The following is a 23308-nucleotide window of genomic DNA, read 5'->3' on the forward strand; positions in this document are numbered from 1 at the left end:
GAATTTACTGCAAGATATGATTTTGTAAAAAGGGTCACTCCAGAAGCTATCCGTAGCTTCTAAACAGGGGCCAACAGTCCAACTGATTATGAAGACAATCCCTATTTCTACCTAAACTAAAACCTAACCCTTACTCTAAAACACAGGTGTCAAACACGCGGCCTGGGGGCCAAATCTGGTCCGCCAAAGGGTCCAGTCTGGCCCTTAGGATGAATTTGTGAAATGCAAAAATTACACTAAGGTGTTAACAATCCTTTTAGTTCAGGTTCCACATTCAGACCAATTCAATCTCAAGTGGGTCATAATAAACTATAAATACTCAGAACTCCAAATTTTTCTCTTTGTAAATGTTTTCATGTATTTACACTAAAACAAAGTATAATATCTCAAAAATGTCTGAATAACCTGAACAAATATGAACAATCTGAAATGTCTTAAGAGAAGTGCAATTTTAATAATATTCTGCCTGTTATTAAATGTTTTGTGTGTTTGTAGATCCACTGTGATCTGTAAGTTATATAATGTACATGTGTAAATGATAATCACAAGCGTAATAGTGTTAAAACTACACATTTTTTTCAGTTTGTTCATATTATTGACATTGTTTGAAAGGATAGTTTGTAGATGCAAACATTTTCATCATGTAATTTTACTTTTTTCACTCTAAAACATAGAGAAAAGTTTGGAGTTGACATAATTTATATATTATTACCACCACCAGGAGGTATTGTGATCACTTTGCTTTGTGTGTTTGTTTGTTTGTGTGTTTGTTTGTGTGTTTGTGTGTTTGTTTGTTTGTTTGTTTGTTTGTTAGCAAGATAACTCAGAAAGTTATGGATGGATTTTCATGAAATTTTCAGGAAATGATACTGGCACAAGGAAGAAATTATTAAATTTTGGTGGTGATGGGGGGGGGGCAGATCTGTCTTGGCAGAGGTCTGCGCTCTCCGAGTGCTTTTCTTGTTATATTATAATTTTACTGGTTGGGCCCACTTCAGATCAAATTTAGCTGAATGTGGTCCCTGAACTAAAATGAGTTTGACACCCCTGCTCTAAAACAGCCTATGGTAATTCCATAAAAAACAGACAGTATAGAATTTAGACAGAATCAGTTGTTCAACTATTCCACATATATGTTGGTTATATGCATTTATCCACTAGATTTCTAAATGTTCCACTGATAGAACCTGTAAAATGAATGTATTGTCACATGCAGACAGTGTTTGAAGTAGATCTGACACTGATATTCCATTTATATAAAACCAATTTTCTCATTAATTCTCAGAATTTTACATTTTGACCAAAAACTGTATCTATGAAACTCCAACCAACCTGCACTTTGGACTGAATTTGTTTTTTTTTTGTTTTGTTTTTTTTTTTATTAGTGACCCAACTTTGGTAAAGTTGAACTACTTTTATTCTGGAGGTGTTTTACTTGTAGACCAGTGGAATTGGTTTCAGGGATGGTTTATGGAATAAGTCCACATTCTACTCTGATTCCAGCGACTTAAATGGGACCATGTTCCTGGTTCTTTCCTCATCTGTAACAGTTAACTGATCATCTGTAGGTCAGTTGGTAGAAGTTAGTCAGTTGGATCCAAATGTGTTGAAAACTGACCTGACAGAGTGTTTGTAGATGTCACTGGACTGGTTTGGTGTTGTTTGTATTTATAGATATTTTTATATATACTTTTATACTGTTGTTATTGTTGTTCTTATTTCTATACAGATATTTTCAATATATCTTTTTATTTTTATACTTTTTGTGTTTTTTTGTCATTTACAGTATTCACTACTTTTTCCACCTATTCAAATAATCATGTAATCAAATTGAATCAAAGAAAATAATCAATATATTAATCGATTCCAAAAATAACTGATAGCTGCAGCTCTAGTTTTCATTAACAGTTTGTTCTTTTGAGTCACACTCTGAAATCCTCTTTCCAAGTTCTATAGATATTTTTATATATACTTTTAAACTGTTGATGTTGTTGTTATTTCTACATAGATTTCATTTTTCTATATCTTAATCCTTTTATATTCTTTGTGGTTGTTGTTTCAGTTGGATCTGGAATAAAGGATAAGTTGTTTGTCATTTTCAGACATGTTTGTTTCATATTTGTGCTTTTTTTTTTTTGCCGATTCAAATAATCATTTCATCGAATCAAAGAAAATAATCAATATATTAACTGATTACAGACATACTGCATAGCTGCAGCTCTAGTTTCCACCAGTTCAGTAGATCAGCCTGTTGTTATGTGTAACTGCATGGTGTTCCAGTTTAAATCCCAGTCCTGAGTTTGGGCAGAAAATCAGCTGTGATGTTCTCACAAAACACTCACTTTCATGACCCACAGAGTTTCTGCGAGGATAATGGTTCCCTGAGCAGGGCTGGGCCGACAGACTGCTGCTGGCATGATGCAGACGCTGAGTGTGTCCTGGGTCAGCCTGCACGCAACACACACACACACACACACACACACACACACACTGTAAAAAAAATCTGTAATTTAACAGAATTTTCACTATTTATTTTACAGATTTTTCCTTTATTTTTAAGATACAGGAAAATATCACTGAAATTAAAAAAACAGACTGTGATTTTACATGTCAAATGAAAAATAACATGAAAAAACTGTAACTATGAATAACCATAAAATTTCCATTTATTAAAAGAAGTTTTTTTTTCACAGAAAAATACAGTTAAAATACATTTGCAAATGTATCATAATCTCACAAATATATCTTTCATATTTATGAGATTAAACTGTTAATTTAAAGTTTAATACTGTAAAATAAAAATATTAAAACCAGATAAAATTACTGACAATTAACTGTAGAAGAAGTAATTGTTCTGTAAGTTTAACAAGACTTGTTTGTTAATTGACAAATATCTTTTTGTGAATGTATAACATGTATAAGCACTGATAAACTGTCATAATACAGTTTTTATCAGTGGATTGCACAACTTAGTGTCATTGAAAATTATTTATATATATTTATAGGTAATTTGATTGTTTCAATATATGTAAATATTCTTTATTAAACATTAAAAAGTAAAAAAATATGCAATCTCATGTAAAGTTAGGGCAAAAAACTATATTATAATTATGGAAAATTACTGTATTTTTATGTGATGGTTATTTTCTGTTATTTATCAGTATTTTTTTGGCACCCCAGCTGCCAGAATAATACTGGGGTTTTTTTGCGGGTTTTTTTTTTTTTTTTTACAGTGCACACAGAAAAGAGGCCCAACATCACACGTCTCACGCAAGCGGTCCAGCGTTTTGAAAAACATGGAACGACTGAGTGCTCTGTACTCTGAACATATCTAAGACACAGGAGGAGGAGGGGGTGGGGGGTTGGGGGTGTTCTCATGCCAGTGATCATAACTCCAGCTCGTCTGGAACAGCGCAGGCTTTTGTGACTTCAAAGAACTGTGAGCATCAGTATCGTTCTGAGATTGAGGCAAACTGCTCCAAAGTGACAGTGGGATTTCTACAAGTGAAATGAAGAAATTGCAGCCTGTTGATCCAATTGGAAGTGTCACTGTGGAGCTGAACCCCCCACCCCCCCACCCCACCCCCTCCTTTAAATAGAAACTGATGAGACAGGCTCCGGGAGAGGGAACCTACAGCGCAGGATGTGACTCTGACTGCTGAATGTAAATACTGCATACTTTCACAGACATGCAAATGCCCCCCCCCCCCCCCCCCCCACACACACACACACACACACACACACACCAGAAAAGATTTAAATCCAGATTTACTGTTGGTGCATGAAGTGAATGAAGTGCAGGGGAGGGGGTTGTACTCACCACGAGCTGCACTCGGCCTCCGCTCAGAACACTGGAGCTGATCTCTGGTAAGAAATGTTCACTGAGGGAAAGAAATGTACAGATTCATATAAACTAGAACACTTTCTAACGTTGATCCAATGAGTACAACCTTAAACATATACAGCAGTAAAATTAAACTAAATCTAAATTTACCAACAAAATTAATAAGTTGGCATCAATGGAAATGAATCTGAATTTTCCAGACCTTCATTAATAACCATATTTGAGTTTATCAGGATCTCCTATTCTGCTTTTCTTATATTCTACCACAAGTTTGCTGTTAAATCTATGGTTCTGAAAAGTTCATAGTGTGCAGCAAGGTTATTATCGTTAACGAAAACTATCGAAATGACGAAAACTAGAATAAAAAAAAACATTTTCGTTAACTGAAATAAATCAAAACTATAATTAAAAGAAAAAAAACGATAACTAACTGAAACTAAAACATAAGAATTATGGGTAAAATTCCCTTTGTTTTCGTCTTTGTCAGGGTCAGATTGATAAGCAGTCGATTTATTTTGCTCGAGCAGTTTTAGCTAGCGGCACCATACGACACTTCACAATCTGTCACTTCTCATCACTTGTGGTTTAGAGTCGACTTCTGGTCCGAACTCTACCTGGAAACATGGAGACTAAAGCAGCAGAGTCCTGTACGGGATTTATGTGAATACGACAACGAGGAAGAGAAAAGATGAAAAAACTAAAATTAATACTAAAACTAAGCATTTAGAAAAAAATAAAAACTAATAAAAACTAGCAAACCTGCTCTAAAAACTAATTAAAACTAACTGATTTAGAGAAAAAAAGTCACAACTAAATAAAACTAAACTATAATGAAAAATCCAAAACTATTAGAACCTTGGTGTGCAGTCAGCTGTAGTTTTACTAAAATGTATGAACCCTGTAAAGCCTGAACCACTAAATCATTGACAGAAAATTCCAGTTCTTTGAAATTGGAGCCTTTATTGGTCCTTCTGAACAACCTCATTTTTTTTTTTTTCAAATATCAATTTCCATGTATGAATCTCAATTTTGTATCATATTTGATCCATCAGGCCTCAATGCTCAACTATTATTACTTTTGAACAAACAAAAACATAATATAACACAAACATGTCTAACAAATTGCAAATTCCTTTTCTAAAGTGTCAAAGTTCTTCCTCCTTCCTCATTAATGACAGTCTTGTAGTGTCACTGGAAAGGCCTCTGGTGAATGAATTCCTCCCCCTGGTGGATTATCTGTGTATTGCATGTATCTAATTGTATACATCAGGTTTTTCAAGACAAAAATATCATACTGATCATGTAAAAAGCATCAAAACTTATGCATCAAATATGATACATTTGGCATTATAGGGTTAAAGGGTGACCAACCCTAACTCATTCATATTGTATTTAAACATGTATTTACTATATTTGAATAGTGGAAAACCTACAGGAATGTGTCTGAACTAATACAGAAAATATTGGAAAATATTCATAAAAGAAAATATTGGAAAATAATGGAAAACTCTCTTAAAAGCAGAAAAGTTAGACTGTCACACTATTTTGAAAAGTTACTAAATTTGTTGCTTTTTGCTTTTTGGGGAAAAATAAGTTGCAAGGGTTGTCTGAAAGGTTGACAAATCTAGCAACAAAAGTGTTAAAATTTCATTAACCCTTTGATGCAGAAATTATGAGAATCTTATTCAAGATTTTTTTTTTTTTTTATTATTTTATCTTAGTGTTTTTATTTCTCTTTAGGCATGAAAAAAAAAATTATTGAGCCTATTTTTTCATGGTGTTACAAAAATGTCCACTCAGCTGGACACCATGTGTTTAATTTTTGAAGCAAAGAGACATGTATTTAACCTCCTAAGACCCAGGACATGTCAGCAAAGTACACAAAGTACAAGCTGTTTTGTTTTTATTAAATAAGTGCCTATATTGGAAACATCATGATGCAACAGTTGTTTTTTTTTTTTCAGATGCAGTTTTTAAAATTTTTATGGAATGTCCTTTGTGGTGGACAGGTTTCTTTTCTTTTCTTTTTTTTTTTTGAATAAAGTTGTGAAACTCTTGTCCACAAAAGTGGACAGTGGGTCTGAGGAGGTTAAAACCCATCATCAGAAAGTGATAAAGTGTGTGAAAACTATGAAATGAAAACACGTTTAATGTAGCTAATCTGATGTTTTCTCATATATTTTCATACTCTAATACTAGTTATTACTCACCTCATGGACATAATATAAAAAAAAAAACCTTTTTGTTTGAGAAAACTTTTAATTACAGTCTAATAACAATTAGCAATTCAGTTCCACTCAAACATGTCACTGCAGATCAGGTTCATCAAGGACAGCAAAGTTACAGTAACAGTATGAAGTGCAGTGTTTGGGACGATGCATGAGCGTCCACTGTGTTGACTGATAAGGAACAACAAAACCCATGAATATACAAGAGAACAGCTGGAGAAGAACTGTCCACTGGAGTGACCATTGTGCATGAAAGGGTTAATGGATCCACAGGTAGCACTAGTCTTGGGTGAGAAGGCTGTTGGACTAAATTCTTCACACAATCCCACTTTGAAAAATCCAAGCCAGCCCTTTAGTTCCACAGAAATATGCTCTGATAATCCTTAGAATTCCCTGTTATGATTCAGACAAATTCACCAAGTACTGGAAAAAACTGGGTTGATTTTATAACGCTATTAAAGAGCCGATTAAGAGTAATGTGCATGTAGATCCATGTAAGCCCTTGGTTTGTGCTACACTTTAAATATTCAATGTTCATCTCATACAGGGGAAAAGAATGGAATGTGAAATATACTTGTTTTTTCCCTTTAACTATATTCTGGATTGCTTTGTATATTTTTACTATTTCTGTCAATGCTCCCCTGTTTGAGTATGTTTATGTGTTTTTGTTGTTTTTTTCTTTACATGCATAGAAGTCATGTACACAATGAAAAATGCTAAAACAATGCTGACTGAAAAAAATAGTAATAAAAAGATAATTACAAAAAAAGAATTCCCTGTTGTACTGATTTCTGCAGATGCTGAGTGTTCCTCGGGCCTCACCTCTCTGTTTTTCCGTCAGACTCGTGGCTCCAGGTCTGCAGACTCACCCTCTCAGACTCAGACTTCTCCGCCTGCTGAAGCTCCGGCTCAACTTCGCCGACTGCATCTGACAGAAAATATCAAATAAACGTCTCGTGTGATTATTTTCCGAGCCTCAACTCCTCTCGACAGTTTAGTTAACGCGCTCGATGACGCCTGCAGCCGTGAATAAACACACGGGGCAGACGGTGGTGTTTCTGATCGATCAACTGCAGCAAAGGTGTTGTTAACGGACGCCTGATAACAGGAGCTGAACACATAAACAGCTCCGAGGCCTGATCTGTGTCTACATCTGACATGTAATCACAGCCGGCCAGTTCCCAGTGTGGACAGAGATCAGCGGTCAAAGCTTCCAGCGTTTACGCTTGGGCTTAAGGTGGTGTATTTGTGTAGACAACTCTGGGGCTTTACTGTAAACGCATTTAAAGACGTTGAGACACATCGGGACAGATTTTTTTTTTTTTTTTTTTTTTCAATTGCAGATGCTTGTTGTTTTTGAACAGTTGAATCTAAGCAAAAGTCCAAATGTTTGAGGGAGAAAAAGAGAGAGAGAGATTTATGAGTCGTGTTGAAATCCCATAATCAGGTCATAATTCAAAGTAAACATTTACATTGTGCTGACAGTAATTTTGCTGCAGAAGGGTGTAAACTGATAATGAATTGTGACAGGCCAATGCTGGAACTAATGATGCATTTATTTAAGTCATTTTCTTGTTTTTGCTGAGCTGTAAAAGAAGAACAGAAAGGCTTTACAGTTTTCATGGGTTAATTGAGAAGCCCCACTAAAAATGTCAAGTGATAGATGCGTCCCCTCAGGGCAGCAAAAGCCAGGAAATGGGTTTCCGAAGCTGAATGTGCACAGTCGGACGGGGCATGTGGAAATCCCTCTGAGAAAAAAGTGCATATATTTTAGCGCTACATGCATGTGCACTGCCTTCTATGTGTCATTCAAAGCACCAAAAACACGATGTGAAAGTCCTTGCACAATAAACACATATTCTGTTTGGACAAAGTGATCCCCCTCTTAAAGTACCACTTAAGCCCCACCCCCCACCCTCTTGAATCCCCCCTCCAGTATTCCTCGAGGACATCGGGGGGGGGGGGGGGGGCCTGGAGGAGTCACGCCTGTTAAGAAGGACTGAAGAGCATTAAGAGATCTCTTCTCCACTGAAGAGCTTAGAACTTTGGAGGATTTGGCCAAATCTCACTTCTGATTTATTCCAACTTGGCTCCTGGGTTCTATCGATTAACTTTTATTGACAGAAAATTTGAATTTAACAACTATCAAACAGGCAAGCAGCATATCCATACACTCTAAAAAATGATAAGTTGGCTCAATGTAAAGAATTTATGTAAGAATTTCCATTAATCTTTTTAAGTTACTTCAACTTGGCCATAATTGCTTAAATGCCACACACTGTAAGCCCGGAATTTGTATTTACTAAAATGCTTTAATTACAATGCACTTAAATGATTTGTTTTATGATGTTACTATAAAATGTTAAGTATATTCTACTAATTTGTAGAAATAGTTGAAAGTACAAAAAAGTTTCAGTTGAATGGAATTAAATCACTAAGTTTTAGTCATGACCACACCTTTTTATCTTTGCATTGCATTGTGGGTATTGGGCATGTTGTTGAAAATGTGTTCTTTTTCTGTGCAGGGGTTCAGTGGGGTTGTGGTGTTAGTGTTAATTTGGATTTAATGTGTGTATGGCAGTGTTTATTGGCCTTTTTGTGTTTGTTTTTGTATTTTTGTACAGCTGCACCATGAGTCAGAGCCAGAGGAAGAACTATGGGTTTCCTGTTCATCTACAAGTGTTACTTATCAATAGAAATGATAATGTCTTATCAAACAAAAAGCACCTCTTGCACTGGCAAATGGCATTGAGCTAACTTCCGCTCATGCTACAATATATTAAGTTGAATAATTCCACAGCTATTTTGGTCAGGGATAAGATTTTGAGTTTGATTAACTTAAAAAAAAATTGTTTAGTCAATGATAAATGAATCTGGCTGCAATTGAGAAAATTAGTCAGTGTAACCTAAAATGCTGAGTTGAATGGTTGGATAGTGGGGTTGATTTTACAACAGATTTAAAGTACAAATAACTGGTCTTTTAGTGTTTTCTACTTAATAGTTTAAGTTCAATACTTTTAGCATTAAAGTTGAACCTACTTAAACCAACTGATTAGTCGATCATTACTCAAATCATTTAAGTGCAATCACTTGCCTCAAATTTTTGGAGTAAACTCTACTTATCCGGGCTTACAGTGCAAGACTTCTCTCGTTTGGTAAACTCTATTACTTTAGTACAAACATGATTTGCTTTGTACTCCACAAGCTTAATTAAGTCGAACCAACTTAATTTTAATTGTGTAAAAACTACTCCATTTAGTTTTACTGACTTATTGTTTTACTTTTATTCTACTCAAAAATGTCCATACAAGTAGTTACCTTCATTTTTTAAGTTGGCCTAACTTATACTGTACATCAGAACAAATTCTACATAAAAATTTCAGTTATATGATCAAACTACTTATTAATTCTCTATGCATTTTCAATTACTAGATCTGTCTGCATGTTGATATCTCAGTTGTACGCAATACTATTGTCCCCATTCTGTTAAGAACAGTAAATTATATTTGTCAAGCAGTGAGGAGTTACACTAAACTATTTAATTACAGTTGTCAATAAACAGGAGTGGCATTGTTTGGCCTATGGCTCTGACTCATGGTGCAGTTCTATAAAAATACAAAAACACAAAAAAAAACACAAAAAGGCCAATAAACATTAGCATGCACACATTAGCTCCAACTTAACACCAACACCACAACCCTGCTGAACCCCTGCACATAAAAAAACACAGTTTCAACACTATACCCAATACCCACAATGCAATGCGGCAAACACGCCAATATATATACTACAATTTTAAATTAGAAAGGAGTAAAATGTGTATTATCCAGTCTTTGCATAATTAAAACTACTGTTGCAGAAATTCAGTGCCAGTTAATAACCTTAACACCATTCGGCTTCCAGAACACAAAATCTGACCAGACTAATGTTATGGTGGAATTGCTACATCAATTAGCTAAAAGTCTTATGTTACTAGCTTAAATGTTACCACCTCTAACTGAGGAAAAGACTTCAGTGTGGTGTAAAAATGATTTCTTGTTGTGTGTTGATAGTCATTAGCTGAATAAAACAGAGCTAAATTCTATCTTAAAGTTTAGTAAAGTTGTGCAAAATTGTGTTTGTCCCTTTTTTTTCTGTGCTTCCCTCCATTTCTTGTGGTAGGCGTGGTCTGTCAGTAAAACACGTCCACGTATGTCAGCTTTGTACTCAGTTTTCAGAGGAAGCTTACAACATTTTTAAGTTGTACTAACTTCATATACTTCTATGTTAAGTTAAAGGCAGAAATGTCTGTTCAAAATTGATATGTCGTTTGTTCTTGATTCATTTATCATTTTTCTTAGATAACTTATTAGTTTCATTCTGAATTTCGTTTCATAGTTTCGTCGATTCTTATTTATTTCTACGTGCACTGCTTACAATGTATTTAGTTTTTTTTTGTTATACTTGTTTTTGACTTATTTCCTTCTTTTAATTAATTTTCTTTACTTATGATTGTATATCATTACTAGACAAATACTTTTTTTATTTCAAGTCTTTGGGGAGGCCCACGATAAACCACTTTGGTTTTTGGCTTCCCCAGCATGTCTTTTACTGTTATTATTATTGTGTTTTTATTGCCTTGTATACATGCGAATGAACAATAAACAAAAAATAAATAAATATGTTACTAAGACTGTTTCCCTTATTTTTCATTTAGATCAACTTAATAAAATAACTTATCAACTGATTGCAATTTGTACATGAAACAAACTTAATTTTTTAAGCATAACTTACTAAACCCATGAATCATTTCTTAGAGTGTAGGCTATAAACATAGAATATTGATCAAAACCACTTAATTTGGAGCAAGTTTAGGGATTTTAAGGTAAACCAAGAGACCCCTGTTTAGAGATGTGGATCAGACAGCTGTGGTGTTTCAGTCGCTTCAGTCAAACTCCTTCAAATGCTTCTACACCAGGGCTGTCAAACGTATTTTAGTTCAGGTTCCACATTCAGCCCAATAGGATCTCAAGTCGGCCAGACCAGTAAAATAATAACAAAATAGTCTGTAAATAATGTCAACTCCAAGTTTTTGTCTTTGTTTCAGTGCAAAAAAATAACATCACATTCTGAAAATATTTACATTTACAAACTATCCAAACAAAAAAAGATGTGAATAATATGGTGGCCGACAAGGGCCAAACACATTCCAACGGCCCAATGCGTCTCAGTTAAAGAAAGCAGCTGCAAGTACAGAAATGATGCAAATTCACAAACTCAAACACAGTCTAAACGAGGTACAAAAAGAGGAATGTGGTGCAAATGAAAAAAATGTGCTGCAAGAAACAAAAACAAATGCATAATCATCAAATGATCTGCAAATAAAGAAACGATGCAAACCAAGAAAGGGTCAGAACACAGTATTCGAAATCTCTCTGAGAGGACATTTTAGAGACAATCTGACAGATTAGTGTTGCTAAATGACCCACATTTTTACTTTTAAATTCATTTTTGCTTTAGCTGGACCATCAGGGATTATCCAAAACAAGGAGCTACTTTATATTGAAATAAATGTTGGAATGGCAATCAATTAAAGTTTGGGATGGGACATTATTGTGTTTTGACCCAAAACATCTGCAAACAAAAAACACTGCAGAACCAGTCAGTCCAACAGAAGTGCTCCAAACCTGTAGGGGGCGCTGTCAGCAGAACAGCTCAATGCACAGACACACAGGATGGAGAGAGAGACGGAGAACAGCTGACAGACTGACAGGTTCCAAACCACAGTGGGAACAAACTGAAGTTACGGCGTAGCGCAGTCATGTGACTTTTATTAGATTCTATTTGACACTAGTCTGTTGTCTATAAATGCTGCCCCCTACAGGTTTGGAGCACTTCTGTCGGACTGACTGATTATGCACCGTTTTTTTTTCCCATGTGATTTATCAACATTTATTATAATATTGTCCTCTGCATTTTGCATTTTTCAGTGTAAATCATGTATTTTCCTACATTTAACTCACTGACCATGTAGATGTTCATTAGAATTCAGAGGAAATTCAAAGGTTTTTAGATCAAATGAGGGAAATAAAATAGGAAAAAGTGACTTTTTCAACAAAATCTATCATTAATTGAACATAAAACAAGTGTCTCCATCCACTGTCACTGTCAAACTACTAGGGTTGGACTAATCAATAGTTGCTTTTCCGATCACCCTCAAACTGCGCAAATTTTGACCCTTCGCACCGATGTCACAGTTATCATGTGACTAGGGGTGCAGCGCCATGGTGGACGGCAAAAGCAACACAACAAACAAACAAATGAGCGACGGATTATGGCTACCAGCACTGAAAATAAAGTTTTGGAGTTGTCCTGTGAAGTGACTCACCTTACTGGATGGCACAAAGAACACTATTTGGAGAAGCTAATGATAGCAGGGCTACCGTCTCCCTCCTGATGTGTTTACGGATCTAGCAAAACCCTCCAGTCTACCAGAGTTTAAAGCACATGATCTGTCCAATTCTGTTCTAAATGCAGTGTCCCCACACACAGGTGTGATCTAAAAGCAGACTAAAGTCTGGATGATCCCAGTTCTTAGTCTCAGGTTAGATTACCCAGTCACTGTACTGCGCTCACGGCAGAGGAATGGATCTCATAATGGTAAAGGACAGATACAGCTAACGTTAGCTAGCTAGCTGTGTATGTTTTTAACATGTTTCCTCATCCTGCCATCCAAACTCAAACAGACTGGAACCAAAAGCAGCTGTAATGAATTAATGCTGTGTAATAATGTTAGTGTGTGTCCTCAGCATCCTACAGCATTAGCTCTGGTGTTGAAGTGTCTGCCTTTCTACTGTCTACACACAGTCATATGTACAGTTCCACCACTAGAACAGATGGAACAGCATCAGGACAATAACAGTATTTATAGAACATAGTGGAGCTGGTCCAAAGGCAGACACTCCAACAACAGAGCTAATCCTGAAGGTACTGATGACACACACTGGAACAGAGGGGATCATAGGAGTTAACCCAGTCTAGCACCTAGCTAGCGTTTGGTGGAGCTAATGCTAATGCTCCGGACTCAAACAGAGCCTGTTCTATCTGTAGTATCAGGTCCATCAGATCCAGGCTCTGTCTGGAACCAGCTGAAACCATGGATGGAACTGTTGTGTGTGACCACTGGACGTGGAAAACAGGGTTAAAAAAACAAACAAAAACAAAAACGTTCGGATCAAACTCTATATTAGCCGGTTTGCCGTCCAGTGTGCAGTTCGGCACTTCCACCATCCATCATGGTGCTCGTTTGCGGCGCGAACAGAGCGTGACGTAATGTGCAAAGGGTCAGTAGCTTGCACATAAAAGCTTGCCTAATGAAAAAACAAGGAGGAAGAAGAGGTGTTTTTTTGGGCGTAGCGAAATTGGTTTATCACGCAAAACTGCAATAGAAAGACCTTTTTGCACAACTAGAGTCACATGAACAAAAAAAAAACCCGGATGTTGATGGATTTTACAACAAGAGAAGAAGAAGAGTTTGAAACAATGTGGTGGTATGTGTGGAACAGCAGGAAACCCAATTTTTTTATTCAGTAGGAGATAGAGGGGTAACGAGCATTCTAAATTCAAAACAACAGACATTTATGTTCGACGCCATGTTTATGGAATGACTTCTTCTGACATCTCACCATAATAAATAAACAAATCAACGCATTTGTGATTTAATGGAAAAACCGACATGATGCACTTCTGTTCTTTCGACATTCAGTAAATATTGGTAGTTTTGTGCAGATGTCCAGTGGAAAAGAGACTAATGTTACTGAAGATGATGATGTTTCTTCTTTTTTTTTCCCACGAGCTAAACTGAAGGAAATGATGAAATCTCCACAGGCTGAGACTGCAGGTCAGTTACTCAGTGTTGATTCCAGGCCATGAGGTTGACATGAATGCCACAAGTGAACTGCATTTTAGAAAAAAAAAAAAAAAAAGACTTAAATGTAACTGAATGCCACTCACTTTCAGCCAAGTTAAATATGTAGAAAACCCTTGGCCACATTAAGTCACCAACACCGACACTGTCATTTACTGTGTGCACTGTTTCCTCAAAAGGCTCTACATCCATCCTGAACCTCAGTTCGCTGTATCTGTGGGAAGAACTTTTGGCTGATGTGGATTTACAGTGTGTTAGTAAAAAAATCATTAATTTTTCGAGCAAAAATTAGCCTGTTTTATCCTTGTCTTGTCAAAATAAAGATTCAGTGTGTGTTATTCGATGACATCTGCTGGTGAAGCTGCAGATTACAGCCTACAGCAGGGGTGTCAAACTCATGTTAGTTCAGGGTCCACATTCAGCCTAATATGATCTAAAGTGGGCCGGACCAGTACAATAATATAAATAATAGGACAAGAACTTATAAATAATGTCCACTCCAAAGTTTTGTTTCTCTGTTTTTGAGTGAAAAAAAAAGTCAAATTCCATAATGAAAATGTTTACATCTATGAACCGTACTTGAACATAACATGAACAAATATGAACAACCTGAAAATTCTTAAGAAAAATCAGTGCAATTTTAACAATATTACGCCTCAGTTTATCATTTATACATGTGCATCACAACTTACAGATCACAGTGGATCTACAAATACAACATTTAGTAAGAGGCAGAATATTGGTACAATTCCACATACTTCTCTTATGAAATTTCAGGATATTCACATTTTTTGCAAAAGGCTGTTCTGTAAATGTAAACATTTTTGTGTAATTTTACTTTTTTTTTACACTACAACAAAGAGAAAAAAATTGTAGTTTTCATTATTTATAGGTTATTCTGATAGTATTTTACTGGTCTGACCCACTTGAGATTGAATTGACCTAAAATGATTCTAACATCCTTAATTGTTAATATCCTCAGTGTAATTTCTGCATTTCACAAATTCATCTCAGGGGCCTGATTGGACCCTTTGGTGGGCTGGATTTGGCCCCCGGGCCACATGTTTGTCACCTGTGACCTACAGAATACCCACCTCACCTGCATCTACAGTGGACACTAAAAGACCCTTATTAAGGGGATATTAACTGTGGTCCACACTCATTATAGTCCATACCATAATGCCAACATGAAACATGGCAGTGTCCATGAACTACGTCCCACTCCTCTCTCTAGATAAAAACAACTGTTTCTAAAGTAATGAAACCACAGTGAGTCTCATTTTTGTGTGACTACACACTGATAAAAATATTATTATGGTGACTATATTGCATTTCTGGAATTAAATCCTCCCAAATCCCCATAAATCTTAAAGACTGGACCAGAATTAGCATTTTGAGTCAGTTAATGCTACATTTATTTGATCTCAGACCTGATAGGGGTTGAGCTGTGTGTCGTTAACCAATAGGAATCAACATTTTACAGCCTTATCCTCATGCCTGAACAACAGCATACGATAAGACAATCTCCACTCGTTTACGGAATTAAAATACAATTAAAACACTTTTAATATATTGCATTTAGGTTGTGGCAATGTCAAGGCTGAGTTGTAGTAAGATTTAAGCTCAAAAAATCTTGATCAGGTTTAAGAAAAGGGTTAAGGCAGTGTTTTTCAACCTTGGGGTCGGGACCCCATGTGGGGTCGCCTGGAATTCACATGGGTCGCCTGAAATTTCTAGTAATTGATATAAATAAAATTTAAAAAAAATTGCTAATAAAAAATATATGGTGAGTTGACAGAGCCAATCCCATTCCATAGCAGACTGTGAGTGTGAAACTGCAGCACTGTGGTTCTGTTTATCTGTCACATGTTCATTGTGGTCAGTTTCAGATGCTGCAGCTCTTTCATAATTCATAGTTTGAGTTCTTGTTTGTTCAGTATTAATTGTCCTCCTTGTAAATCACAGCTGGACTGACTGGACAGATCCTGACCAAGGAAAATCCAATTCTCACTTTGTGCAGTAATCTACACCTGGATTTACTGCCTCCGTCCATAATAATATACATTATATAGACTAAATATCCTCTATTACATGATCAAAAACACAGGAATTTTAACAAAAAAAAGAAGAGTCTGAGTTTTGAATATCTGGGGTCACCAGAAATTTGTGATGTTAAAATGGGGTCAGGAGACGAAAAAGGTTGGGAACCACCGCTTTAGAACAATTTTGCTGGAGTGACAGTGACAGTTGCTATCCTTCTTTAATTCTGAAATTGGAAATATTTGCATTTTGTACCATTTCACATGTTTTCATTTTCATCTTTCATCAAGACTTTGACTGGATCTGCACAAAAGGACATGCTTAAAAAAATTATTCCAAGATGTTTTCATGGCATTTATAAAATGTAAGGAGGACGTGAGCGCATCTGAAACGTGACTATTTTGACTCACAGTTTTAGTTCAACGTTAAATACTGCGACTGCGACCTCGCTGCTTCATGGAACTACATGTTACCAGAGGCCTCCAGACGTATAGTATGAAGAAAGAGGTCTGCTGAGATAAATAGAGGCGCTGAGATTATGGAGTTGAAATTGAATGCATATGAACGGTGGTAAATAGTCTGACATTAAGTTATTTTGGATGATGGATGATAAACAAGATGATTGTGTTTCACTGGGGCTTTGTAGATGACCTGAAGTGTGAAATCGAGTTAAGTGCTCTGGAGGTAGGGGTTCCAGGCTGAAATAAAAATATATGCCCTGGTGTCCCTGTGACATGAGGACGGATGTTTGGTGGGGCTGGATCTCAGCTTGGATGGAAGAGGTTGGAAAAGGTTTTGTGCGCCTGGAGGGGGTTGATGGAACGTGAGGAGGAATGTTTGGACGCATACAACATCTTCAACATATGAAGCACCAGGACACTCCACAATACAAATCAACTAAAAAGATGGGGAATGTTTTTGTTTTTTATATTTTTTGCCTGTAACAGAAAAAGTCTTGTGGCTCAGCTCCATTCTCTCCCTCTCTCTCTCTCTCTCTCTTAGTATGTAAGCCGATATCCATTTCAAGTGGGTTACTCATGTCCAGCACATCCACACAAAGAGCCCGGATAAAATAAACACGCCGCGTCAGATATCTTGGAAAGAATCTGTCATGGGTTTGGGGCTAATCACCTCCAGAAGGGGCTTGACTCAAAGCCTGAAACGTTAGCCCCTGTCGGGGAGCACTGACTGGGCCGGGCCGGGCCGGCTCGGCCCCGGGCACTGGGGATGGATCCGGAGGAGGGGGGTGTCTTCCACAGGTCAGGATCAGGCTAGTCAGAGGGGAGGCTAGGCCAGAGACGGCGGCCATGAGGCGGGACCCCGTGCACTACTGCTGCAGTCCCCCGTAAAAAGGCAGCGGGGTACGTCTGCTACAGAAGCGAGCCGGTTAGAATTACACATTTTACAGGATCCTTCGCAGTCACATCACGCTGTAAAAAATCTGTAATTTAACAGAATTTTCACTGTTTATTTTACAGATTTTTCCTATATTTTCAAGATACACGAAAATATCAATGAAATGACAAACACAGACTGTGATGTTACATGTCAAATGGAAAATAACATGAAAAAACTGTAACTGTGAATAACCAAAAAATTTCATTTTTTTTAAAGAAATTTTTTCTTTTTTCACAGAAAAATACAGTTAAAATACATGTGCAAATGTATTGTAACTTCACAAATATTTATTTTCTATTTATGAGATTAAACTGTTAATTTAAAGTTTAATACAATACAAAAAAAGAATAAAATGAGATAAAATTACTGACAATTAACCGTAAAAGAAGTATTAGTTCTGTAAGTTTAACGAGACTTGTTTGTTAATTGACAAATATCTTGTGTAATTACAGGAGGTTTCACAACAAAATGCTGAATAAATGTATTTTTGTGAATGTATAACATGTATAAGCACTGATAAACTGTCCAAATACAGTTTTTATCAGTGGATTGTACAACTTAGTCTCATTGAAAATTATTTATATATATATTTATAGGTAATTTGATCGTTTTAATACATGTAAATAGTCTTTATTAAACATTAATACGTCAAAAAAAAAAATGCAAAATCTCATGTAAAGTTAGGGCAAAAAACTGTATTTTAATTATGGAAAATTACCATATTTTTATGAGATGGTTATTTTCAGTTATTTAACAGTATTTTTTTGGTACCCCTGCTGCCAGAATAATACAGTTTTTTTATGTTGTTTTTTTTACAGTGCAGAATAGCAACAGAGGACATGGTTATAATATCAGCTGATGTAGCCGCTCCAGAGCAAGGTTATAATCATTAACGAAAACTAACAAAATGAATTGAAAAAACATTTTCGTTAACTGAAATAAATAAAAACTATAATTAAAAGAAAAAATGGTGACTAACTGAAACTGTATTGTGTCCTTACAAAACTAACTAAAACGGGTAAAAATTATGGATAAAATTCCCTTCGTTTTCATCTTTGTCATTGTTGGATTGATATGAAATTGGTTTATTTCACTTAAGCATTTTTAGCTAACGGTACCATACAACACTTGACAGTCCGTCACTTCTTGTCACTTGTGGTTTCCAGTCATCTTCTGGTCCCCACTCTACCTGGAAACATGGAGACTAAAGTTGGGAAAAAGCAGCAGAGTCCTGTCTGGGATTTATTTGAATATGATGAAGAAGAAGAGAAAAGATATTAAAAAACTAAAACTAATCCTAAAACTAAGCATTTTGGAAGAAAGCGAAAACTAATAAAAACTAGCAAACCTGCTCTAAAAACTAATTAAAACTAACTGAATTAGAGAAAAAAAAGTCAAAAGTAACTAAAACTAAACTATAATGAAAAATCCAAAACTATTATAAGCTTGTTCCAGAGAACCAGCCCTGTTTGATGAATTATCAGCACAAGGGTGGAGTGGAGAGATAAGGATACTGGAAAGAAACAGAGCTGGAAATGTTGTTGTAATGTAATAGGTCACTTGGATGGAACCAATCCCCGATTGCCAGTTGGCTGGGATTGGATCCATTGCTGTTTAGGACTGGAATCATGCAGTGATTCCAAACTGTTCTGTGATAGTTAACACACACCTGCAGAAAAACGTCAAAATGTAGACGTTAACATGACACATTTGATCTCAGTGTTTAACGTGGGTTTGATGGAACAAATAAATCCCCTTTTACCTCTGCCAGGAGGTATTGTGATCACTTTGCTTTGTGTGTTTGTTTGTTTGCGTGTTTGTTTGTTTGCAACTTTACGGGAAAACTATTATTAATTTAACATTGAAAATCCCATTTACCACACATTTTTCATTATAACTCAACAAATATTGATTGGAATTTAATATAATTTGACATACACATGACTGGTACCAAGCTTCAACTTGGGCATCTTTGGAATTTTGTCGCAACGTGCATTGTGGGAAGTGGAGGTTCGCACAGCCGCCTGGCAGCAGCAGTACAACCATATGATGTCATATGGCTGCAACAAACACAACGTGGAAATGGCTGAAACGCAGAAACGGCTGGAGGGAAGCAGAACTCCTGCCGTTTCCGCGTCATGTTTGTTGCAGCTGCCGCTGCCAGGCAGCGGCAAAAACCTCCACAATGCACATCGCAACAAAATTCCAAAGATGCCCGAGTTCCCTCCCGGCTCTGTTTGTAAACACATGGTTTGTTTCTGGTGGATGGCACTAAGAAACTGTTCACTGTGAGGGAGGAGATTCAGGTGAGTAATCACAGAAAGACTTACAGATTCATGAAACTGAGGATACGACTGAGGTTTGACAGATTTGAGGAAAAATTGGTCACGAAAGTCTCCCGCAGCTTTAACCAGCCAATCACAGCTCTTCTCTGTGTACAGAGTGCATACATGCATCGGTGCAGCATTCATGTTTGATGTGCACAGCTGATGCTCAGACACAGACAGGAAACACAAGGCAGCCGTCAAAGCTCCTTTAAATGAGTCTGTACAAACTATTACCTTTCAGCTCCTATAGACTATTCATCCTTTGGATATAGATTGGCTACAAATAACGGATTCATTTTTTTGGTTTGCACATAACTACCTCTTTTCAGCTGTCACTGAAAAAGTACCATTTGGGTTTACACACCATTGATGTAGCCTGTCTGGTGCATTTTAATCCACTATCAACCGTTTAAGAATCTGGTTTATTATCCCATCCCCCAAAGGGCAGGAGAGAGGTACTGTTTTTGGATTCAGTTTGTTTGTTTGTTTGTTTGTTTGTTTGTTTGTTTGTTTGTTTGTTTAACACTCTAGCAGCAAAACTATTGGTTGAATTTGTACCAAACTGGGTTTATAGATTGCCAGTGACCCAGAATAGATGTCATTACATTTTGGAAAATATAGGTCAAAGTTTCAATTTCTTAAAACTTCTTTTCCCCCATTGTCTATAAAAACATCAATTTTGTTTCAATTTACTTCAAACTTGGCACATATATAGAGGCAATTGATATGTCGATATCAGCACACACATAGACATGATGACATCAGCTGGATCAATGCCAAAATAAGCTACAATACATGTGAGGGGTGGGGTTTGTTGTGCCTGGAAATGGCTCTTTTGATAATAAAGGTAGCAGACCCCTGGCCTATGCAATGACAATAAAGATTTACCTTATCTTATCTTATCTTATCTCAGGGGTCTGCAACCTTTATTATCAGTCAGAGCCATTTTGCCCCCTCTTCCGCCAAAAAAAATAGTCTGGAGCCGCAAAAAATAACAGAGCTTATAAACTTTAAAAAGTTTTAATCTTTTTTTACATTCTATCTGTTACAACCACTGGATAAAACAAACAGAGGTGCAGTGTGGAATGGATTCTGGAGTATGATTACTCTAAAAGTACACAGTAAAAGTAGTTCATAGTATTTGTGCTACTAGTATATGAAGTACTAATACCAAAAATACCAAATTCACGAGGTACTTATTGGAAAAATTAATTTTATTCGTCATTGAATTTAGTCTTAAAGCCTATTTCAGATGTAAAAACACTTTTGGAGCTTGGAAGGGATTTTTGAATATGATTACTCCAAAAGTACACAGGAAAAGTAGTTCATAGTATTTGTACTAACAGTATATGAAGTACTATTTCCAAATATACCAAATTCATGAGGTACTTATTGGAAAAAATAATTTTATTCATCATTGAATTTTGTCTTAAAGCCTATTTCAGATGAAAAAGAAAACACTTTTGGAGCTTGGAAGGGAATCTGTTGCAGGATTACTCCAAAAAGTACACAGTACTCATACTCATACAGTCGCTCTATGAAAAGTATTGCTACTTCTGGAAATGATTCTCTTCCAAACTCAACACTGCCTCCACAGTTCCCAGTTGTTCTGCTCCACAAGCTCCGCAAGCTCCCAGAAAACGGACAGAATTACCTGAGTAATATACAAAGGACGGACAGAACCCTCCGTCCGTCTGCATCTGCGTCTTTAACGTAGAGCAGAAATGAGCCCTTACTTTTGTTGTTGAAGGCACATTCGCTCCATGCAGCTCATCTACTGTAATTGTCGAATGAGTAGCGCACAAGAAAAACGCTAGTGGCTGGACTGACCGCAGTAAAGGGAGGAGCCACTACAAGGAGGAGGAAGAGACGCAGTAAAGGGAGGAGCCACTACAAGGAGGAGGAAGAGACGCAGTAAAGGGAGGAGCCACTACAAGGAGGAGGAAGAGACGCAGTAAAGGGAGGAGCCACTACAAGGAGGAGGAAGAGACGCAGTAAAGGGAGGAGCCACTACAAGGAGGAGGAAGAGATGCAGTAAAGGGAGGAGCCACTACAAGGAGGATGAAGAGATGCATGAGGCTCTGGAGCGGCAGGTTGCTGACTCCTGCCTTATCTTATCTTATAACAGTTTGTTATATGTCCAGGGTGTACCCCAACCTTCACCCTTTGGTAGCTGGGATAGGCTCCAGCATCCCTGCGATGGAGAGCATTACGTAATTTGGAAAACACATAACCAAAGAAAAAGTTGAAAAAATTGAATGTGACAAATCTTCAAAATTTAGAACTAAAAGTAGTTTTCCTGGTTTGAGGTGTGGACATTAAATTGTACCCGATAGGGAAGTTTTGTATGATCTGCTTCTCTGATTAAACAAAGAATGGAAAAAAAAAAGTTTTCCTTCTATTTCAAAGATTACTTTTTGAGTGTGTATTGGTTTGTTATGCCCTTCTGTACAGTATGGGGATGCATAAGAGTAAAAAGGAACTGTCTAATATGAATAATGAAGGTTAAAATGGAAAATCTTACTTTTTCAAATCTAACCTGACTTTACAAATAATTATCTACAGTGAAAAAACTATTGTCACCAGCACAAAAAATATGCTTTAATAGAATTCACTCATGACTGCAGAAAAAATAATGTTCTTTAAAATGTCCCACCTAAGTTTGTTTGAGCTTTGACTGAACAGCAGTGAATCATGAGATCAGGTTTTATGGAAACTGAGGGACTTCATCCCAACTTTTGCACCAACAAGAGCTCCACCCAAAAGAGATAAAGTCAAACTGAAAACATCCTCAAGTTGCTAAAGGTTCAGTTTGTTTTTTTTGTGGAACATGAAATGTCGAGCGTAGTAACATTGGCCTTGGACCAGAGGCAGCGGCGTAGCCTCTGTCCACTGGCAGACGTTGTGGGTTGCTCTGACTGCTGGATGACCGTGAGCGCTGTGCTTTCTGGACGGCAGGCCTTGACCCTTGTGGGTGGGGGCGGGGCTCGGAGGAAAGATGGAGACGAGCCTTCACGATAAAAGCTCACTTCCCCCCGTTTTCCCTCCTTCCCTCCCTTTCAAGTCTGTCACAATGTCAAATCATCTCTGCACCTCAGGGCAGGGCAGGAGGTCACCGTGAAGAAAGACAGAAGGAGAAACCAGCCTTGTGCAACAGTTAACCTGCACATTCTGAAGGAGGCTTCCATTTATTCAGGAACAGCAGCCATAGACGCTGCCAAGGTTTATCTATGCATGTTTTAGAACAGAGTTTACACCTTTGAAGATGTTTCCTACACCTCTACAAAGACAAAAATCGGACCAATGGCCCTGTAGCTTACCGGCCAAATTAAAGCTTTGGGAAATGTATCCAGATGCCATTTATTCTCACCCAGTTCTGTGTATTTATTCTATTACAGAAATAGCCCATGTTTTGGTCATATTCCAATCAGATCTGTAAAAAATTTATATTCCAACTTGATATCACTGATACTTATTTATTGGATCAACCCACTTCCTATCTCTTATAATGGGAAATGTTTCAAAGTGGCACCAAATCCAGAATCAGATTCGGATCAAATAATTT

The 23308-nt window shown here is 36.9% G+C and overlaps 1 protein-coding gene across 1 annotated transcript in view; it reads right to left on the reverse strand.

The window, feature by feature from the left end:
* lrriq1 (leucine-rich repeats and IQ motif containing 1) overlaps positions 1-23308 on the reverse strand; it is a 125017-nt gene that overhangs the window by 10101 nt on the left and 91608 nt on the right. The window contains exons 21-23 of the mRNA XM_030135645.1: positions 6895-7000; positions 3821-3881; positions 2343-2448 (exon numbers count right to left, since the gene is read on the reverse strand). Coding sequence (XP_029991505.1) covers positions 2343-2448; positions 3821-3881; positions 6895-7000 — 273 coding nt within the window. The remainder of the gene's footprint in view (positions 1-2342; positions 2449-3820; positions 3882-6894; positions 7001-23308) is intronic.

Source organism: Sphaeramia orbicularis, chromosome 6 (assembly GCF_902148855.1).
Source record: "Sphaeramia orbicularis chromosome 6, fSphaOr1.1, whole genome shotgun sequence".
NCBI lineage: Eukaryota > Metazoa > Chordata > Actinopteri > Kurtiformes > Apogonidae > Sphaeramia > Sphaeramia orbicularis.